At 37.8% G+C, this 6,939-nt stretch overlaps 1 protein-coding gene across 1 annotated transcript in view; it reads right to left on the bottom strand.

Moving 5' to 3' along the window:
• Window positions 1-2,674: 2,674 nt before the first annotated feature.
• Window positions 2,675-6,939, bottom strand: part of LOC104951961 (immunoglobulin-like domain-containing receptor 2) — a 4,395-nt gene continuing 130 nt past the window's right edge. Inside the window, exons 2-4 of the mRNA XM_010778708.1 lie at window positions 5,571-5,864; window positions 5,178-5,487; window positions 2,675-3,158 (exon numbers count right to left, since the gene is read on the bottom strand). Coding sequence (XP_010777010.1) covers window positions 3,123-3,158; window positions 5,178-5,487; window positions 5,571-5,864 — 640 coding nt within the window. The 3' untranslated portion in view covers window positions 2,675-3,122. The remainder of the gene's footprint in view (window positions 3,159-5,177; window positions 5,488-5,570; window positions 5,865-6,939) is intronic.

Below are 6,939 nucleotides of genomic sequence, written 5' to 3'. Positions count from 1 at the left end.
AACAAGTAGGCAACATGTGTGAGGAAGGTGTTTCGCTGGGCTATATAATGCATTCGTACAGGGCCGCCCCTGGCCAACTTGGGGCCCCAAGCGACATTGAGAGATGAGATGTTTTGGAAACAAAGTAGGCTACTTTTCAAATATAATTCCTGTTTATTATTATTATCAACACAGTTACTTTTTATACAGTGAGGTAAATGGTAAATGTGCATGTATGTCATTCAGTATGCGTTTACAGGTCAATACGTCTGCATTTCCTGCCAAATACTAGCCTCAAAAAGATTCAAATATAATTAATGCGAATAAACTACTTCTACTAATAATAATAATCATAATCAATTCAATAATATAAATACTATATTATTTTATTATAATATATTTGTAATATAGTCAAGACAAAACATGTTTGTTACATGCTCAAAAACTGAGCCAAGCTCATGAGCCGAGGCCCCCTGCGCAATGTGAGGACCCATGCAGCCTGCATGATCGGCCTGTAGGGAGGGACGGCCCTGTGTATGACTGTACATTACATTTAGTTGACATTTTTATCCAAATGGTGCCGTCCAATCAACCATGAAGATGCAAATTCCTAACTGCAAGAATCCTGCATGCACATTAGCTTTCAATAAGCCAAACATTTTCAAGTGCTAAATTCAGAAATAAGTTTTTTTTTTTCGTTTTTTCCTTTTATTTTACAGGCCAAAGTGCAGTCTCAGTACTGAACAGTAAATTAGACATAGTTCTTAATGATTGTGCCCTTCTGTTTTTGTACATTTGCAATTATTTTACCTTCTCCTCCGTACTGTTGAAGAAAGAGATATGTCATATTTTCTAATCCTTCCAATAAAATATTATTGACACACTTTTGATAACACTGAAAAAACTAAGGGATGGTTTAGTTTGAAGTGTTTATTTGCGGTATTTGTCCATACTTGTATAATCTACAGTAGTTTGCAGTAAGCATGCTCAAAGTTTGTTAAAACTGATCACAAATAAGACCTTTTAGGCCACATTTTATATATATTTTTTATATAACAATCGTTTTCTATTAGTCAGTCTATTTTTCATAGATTTTTAAGTATGGCAAAGATAAAGAAAGATAACAATGAATAAACAGAAGGCCTGATTAGTTCTCTGCTGGGTTTAATGCCCCTGATAAGTGTATTTGAATGCATTTCACATGGTAGATGAATGGAGTCTTTATTTAAATGTGAACATCAGACCATCATCTTAAACCTTCTCCCCTTATTGGTGTGAAAAAACAACTCTAGAATACATTTTAGTTTAGCCTGCATGATCTGAATACTCTGAATGAAACAAGCTCTTATTAGTTTGTAGAAACATCCCGAGTGTAGAGTCCACTCTCGGGATGAGTGTTGTGAGTTCTTTGTGTGTAGATGTTTACGTCTCTTATCCAGGAAGTAGACCCCAGCGAGCGTTAGTGTTGACACAAAACAACTCCGTCTGAGCTGAACTCAAGAGCTTCTCTCAGCTCACTGGAGTGTGTTGGTAATCCTGAGAAAAATGCTGCGTGGATGAAAAGCTTTGCCCTCTCATCAGCGTCTGGCTCCGCTCTGAACTACACAGACATGCCAGGTTTAAATTCCTTTCTGGTCAGTATCTGGCGAGGACGTCCAGTTCCCTTCATCTTCTACCTCTTTGTCTTCAGTGAAGAAAACATTTAGGCTGTGATCTGCCGGCAGTGTTTCAAAGGTTACAAAGTGTTCTTCTGTTTTGTTTTTCTATTAGAAGATTAAAGATAGTTAGTTAGTGTCAGCGATGGATCTCTAAACTGACTAAGTGACTGCTAATATTTCTAACTGGATATTCAAACAAAGGATATTAAATACACACAAAACGGCTACAAAGGGTCACAAAACTACTAAAGAAATGCAAAATGACTACACAAAGATGCGAGATGACTACAAATAGAACCAAAACAACTATAAATAAATCACAAATTAACACAAAGAGACGCACAATTACTAGTGATTGATTAAAAATTACGAACGAAGACGAAAAGATCAAATATATATCCTAAACCACAAATAAGAACCAAATGAATACAAATGGACAGAAAACTTCTAACAAGAGTCAAAAAGATCAGTCACAAAACTACCACAGAGAAATACAAAACAGTAACAAAGAGATTCAATAAGACCCTTAAGATTCTTAAAATGATCAAACAGACACAAAACAAAAAAATGTAGCATAAGAAAAGTCATAAAACTATCAAAACGACTACATTACGGATAGAATCAATTACCACGGAGACAAAATGCTGAAACATATATTTCTTTTGTGCATGTTTTGATGTGCCAATTAATCCTTTATATAAGCACATTAAAGCTGGACGCATGCTTTACACGATAAGGTGTGCAGATTGTGTGTAGTTCTGTATTTGGATGTTGTCAGTAAATCTCTAGTGTTTATTTAGTTGTGGATATTTGATAAGCTGCGATAAAAAACACAGGCTTTATCCAAGATACTGTACACACACTTTATCACACACATGGTCAAACATAATAAGCACACACTCAGATTCAGACACAGAGGATGTATATTTCATATTTCTAAATAAATATAAATGATGTGTCTCTTGATCAAGATAATAACATTCGCAGGCAGCGGAGACTTCTTTTAAAGTTTTTTTTATTAAAAAGTATTTATGCAGTGCAATTTATCTGCAGGACAAATTCAAGGTACAGCACTTACATACAGTACAAGATCAACAACACACACATACAACGTGAACCTGAGTTACAGTGTACTGAAGAGTGTGAAGTCTGCATGAAAATATAAGACTGTGGCTTCCTGCAGATGAAAACTTGGCAGATAAAAACATTAATAAAACAAACATCTTGGCACTGGTTTCAGAATAAATCCAATCACTCTGCAAATACAACTGATACACACACCACATACATATCATCTGTATTCTACACATGCAGAAATACTCAGATATAATTAATGACAAGTAAAAAACGTCCTGGTTTTTACACATTTCTCACTGACTTTCAGTGCCGTCATTGTCAATGAGAGGAGGCCGACTTCATGCGGCTGATGGCAGAGCAGCAACAGGACGGTTTAATGAACGGACAGGTGCATGCTGGGAAACCTCGTCACACTATCAGAGTGTCCCTGCTCAGTGCAGTGCTCTGTTAAAGGAATACACCGAGAGCCAAACGTTAGACACTTTGACTTCATGCATTTGTAACAATGTGAGTTATTTGGTAAATGGTGATTTTTGTAGCGTTAGTGGTGGCAGAGATTGAAAAAAGCGCTTTACAGTAAAGTCCATTTACCGTGCGAGGTTAGTGAAGCCTGTAGATATCCTGCAGCTCAAGCCATGTTAGTAGTAAAGCCTGTTATACAGATGTTTTCTAATACTACAAAGAAAGTTAGTAAGCATGTGTAACACTGGGATGGTTGCAAGCGTGACCAGATTATACTGTACATGTCTGAGTTAAATACTATTTGCATTGCTTTTGTAAATGTATGCAAACAAATGTAACAGCTACTGGAGATACAATAACATCAAAGCTAAGATTATAAGGAATCAGTGTTAAGACCAAACATCTTGTATGTACATTGAGCAAGAGACAATCAGAATATGTACATAATACTGTAAAAAACAAACAAACAAACAAACAAAAAAGCTGGCGTTGTTGTATTGTATTCTTATTGTCAACAAATCCCATTAGAGACTATAACTGATAATGTCTCTCAATACTTTAATACTAGTTTTTAAAACTCTCTTTATTATGAAACAGTGTCAAACTATTACCTTTATTAAAGGTGGGGTAGGTAATTTTGGAGAAACCAGCTTGAGTGCGCTAGAATTTGAAAATACACAGGAGGAAAAAAAAATCTGCCACTTCCTTACAGAGCCCCTCCTCCAACACACACGAACGCGCACATGACCAATGAGGGCACGAGATAAGTTTGTGCACAGATGGAAGGCTGACAGGCAGGTAGGCCATCCAGTTATTTTAGCCGGGCCGGCTCAGATGATTGGTCGTGCTTTTTACAGTACCACGGCTTCCACAGATGATATTTTTTTATGGATTTTTTTGTCAAAGCACTTCAGATATTCATTGCTATCGGGATGTTAAGAGCATTCCATGGAATATAACAAAAAGTGTATCTCGAGCCGGTTTCTCAAACTTACCTACCCCACCTTTAAGTTTGTTGTTTTTTTCGAACATTTTTGATGTGCTTTTTCCTTTCCAGTAGAGAGCTGATAACAATGTCATAGTCCTAATCCCTTAAATCATAATTCTATATCGGGATTTATTAAATAACAAGAAAGCCTTTCTTATCTCATTAAATGCACGCACTGTCACTCCTATCATAACTCAACAGGAGTAGTTTTATAGCAGACTGAAAACTCATCTCTTTCGACTCCACTTCGAGCGATAGAATTACTAACAGAGCACTTATATACTAATAAAGGATTAGCTTATCTAAAGCCAGTTGAGTAGCACTTGAAATGTTTGGCTCTATGAAACCTGATGTACTTATATGATTCTGTTTTCTTCAAGGTTGTATCTTCCTGGTTGAATGTACTTATTGTAAATCGCTTTGGATAAAAGCGTCAGCTAAATGTAATGTAATGAGTACATCATGCATTTGTTTGGTTCTGTTTTCTTCTGTGGATTCAAACCATTTGGGGGCTGTAAATGAGTAACTTTCCCCCGGTTACCTTGAATTCTTAATAATAAATTGTTTAAATGTGTTTTTTAAAAGAGAACATTCTCGATAAATTGAAGCAAGACAATTTTAACTACAGCAATACTATATCAAAACTAAATCACAAACACAAGCATTTATTATGAATTATTATTTATTATTTATTATATGCTCTTGCTCGTCCTATGTAAAAACATCTTGTCTTTGGAGAGTTATTTACTTCAATTCATCAACACGTTCCTCCTTTTTGTATTCTTAAAAAATGTCAAGGTAAAACAGGGTTGACATACAGTACTAATGATCATTGAGGGTTTGACATATTCCTTTTAATTCACTATTTGTATTTGGACTCTCATGGGATGTGCTGACAATAAGAACAATATAGAATATGCAGAATTATCCAGTAGTTATTGAGGGGGTTTAGAGGCTCTTTCCTGAAGGGCTGCAGAGGAAGGAAGTCCTCCTTCCTGCTACAAGTAACTCACCAGGTTTCGGCTCCTCTCCCTCTCCTCTCTCAGTGCTTGGGACGTGTCCTGGGGGGGGCGGGTGTAACAGAAAGGCCTCATGGCAGGTTCACTGGGTTTGTATCTCTCTGCTCTGGGAGGCTCTACGGTGCGGTACCGGTCCGCGTTTGGGTCGGCCCGGCGGTACCGCTCGGCCTCGCGCTCAGAGTACGGAGGAAGAGAGTCCTCCTCTTCTGGACGGTTGCTGGGAGACCGGCTGTAGAAACTCCCCTTCCCTCTGGAGCTTCCTTTAGAGGGAGTGTCACTGTCCTCGTCCGCCCTGTAAGCCCCTCTGTCCCCTCTGTCCCCCCTCTCTCCCCTCTGTCCCCTCTCTCCCCTCTGTCCCCTCCCCTCCCTCTCGCCTTGCTGTCCAACACACTGCTGAGTATGGTGTCGTCGTATCCTTTGTTTTTTGGCGGTGGACACGGCCGATCGCTGTCCCACGTGTCCCGTCTCTTCTGAGGTAAAGGCGAGGGGCTCCGGCGGCCCCAGCCCTCGTCTTCCTCTCTGTAGAAGCGCCTCGGGGGGCTGTAGTCGCGCTCGTAGCCCCGTTCTGGACGAGAGCGGGAGTTGTAAGACTGGGCGAAGTCCTCCAGCTCGTCCAGAGAGCCGGTCCGTCCTCTTCTGCTCAACGTCTTCCTCTGCAGGTGCTCTGATGGCGGGTTCCACCTGCACACAGGGACACAGAGTTTCAATCATAATAATAGTACTTTTTTATTATTTTATTTATTTTTCAACATACTCAAGACACTTGAAATGAAATGTACGGCCAGTATAAAACTACCTTGAACACAAAAAAGCCCTATTTGGTGCTTTTCCCCTCTTAGCACATTCAGAAAAATACAAAAGATGTATTTAATATTATATTGCATATAATGAATAAATGAATGCTCACCATAAATAAATAAACATACCACTAATTAAATTATACATACAATTAAATATTCTATATTTATATTTATATTTTATTGGGGCTTTACCCTTTAAACACATTCAGAAAATCACAAACTATATAATGTATAATAATAACACATGTAGGAGCCATGAAACATGTATAGTAATGCGTTTTGTTTTAATATAAGATATTTGTTTGATCACAATTGATTGGTTTGCTTGGGTCACATGGATATGGGCGGCACTCATTATAATCCTGTTCACCTGCGTGAGGTGTGTGTGGAAGAGAGGGTGACACAGGGTAGGGCTGCTCGATTATGGCAAAAATCATAATCTCGATTATTTGGGTCAATAATTGATATCACGATTATTAAAAACGATTATCCATTTTTTCAGCGACTCTCCACTTGGCCGGACCCGGACAAAACGGATTTGAAGGAGCGTTCTAGGTGTTTTTAGACAACTTTTTATTTAGTCAAATTACTTTTGAACGCCCTACTAGGGTTTGAATAATAGGAACCTGTATAGTAACAATAGTTATTAGTTTTCGTTAGTTAATTGAGACGGCAGTCGTTTTTACCATTTGCGGGGGATCAACAATCCCGTACGAGTTGAATTAGGTATAAATGTAGCAGTTTTAATGTAATACCCGGAACGTGTTGGTCTTATGCTTGTTGTTTGCATTAGCTTATTTTGCTAAATAAAAAAAATAATAATAAAAAGGTTTAAATTGTAAAAGAAAAACTAACCAAAAAGTCAAACTTAATAATGAATTTTTCAAGTCCCATTTAGTTGACAATTTTGTTATGACAAGTTTTTTTTTTATTTAGGTTTATTACATACAAAAAAA

Source organism: Notothenia coriiceps, unplaced genomic scaffold, assembly GCF_000735185.1.
Source record: "Notothenia coriiceps isolate Sejong01 unplaced genomic scaffold, NC01 NC01_scaffold00019353, whole genome shotgun sequence".
In the NCBI taxonomy this organism is placed as follows: Eukaryota; Metazoa; Chordata; class Actinopteri; order Perciformes; family Nototheniidae; genus Notothenia; species Notothenia coriiceps.
The sequence above is the reverse complement of the archived record's forward strand: the minus strand, read 5'-3'. Positions and strand labels throughout refer to the sequence as shown.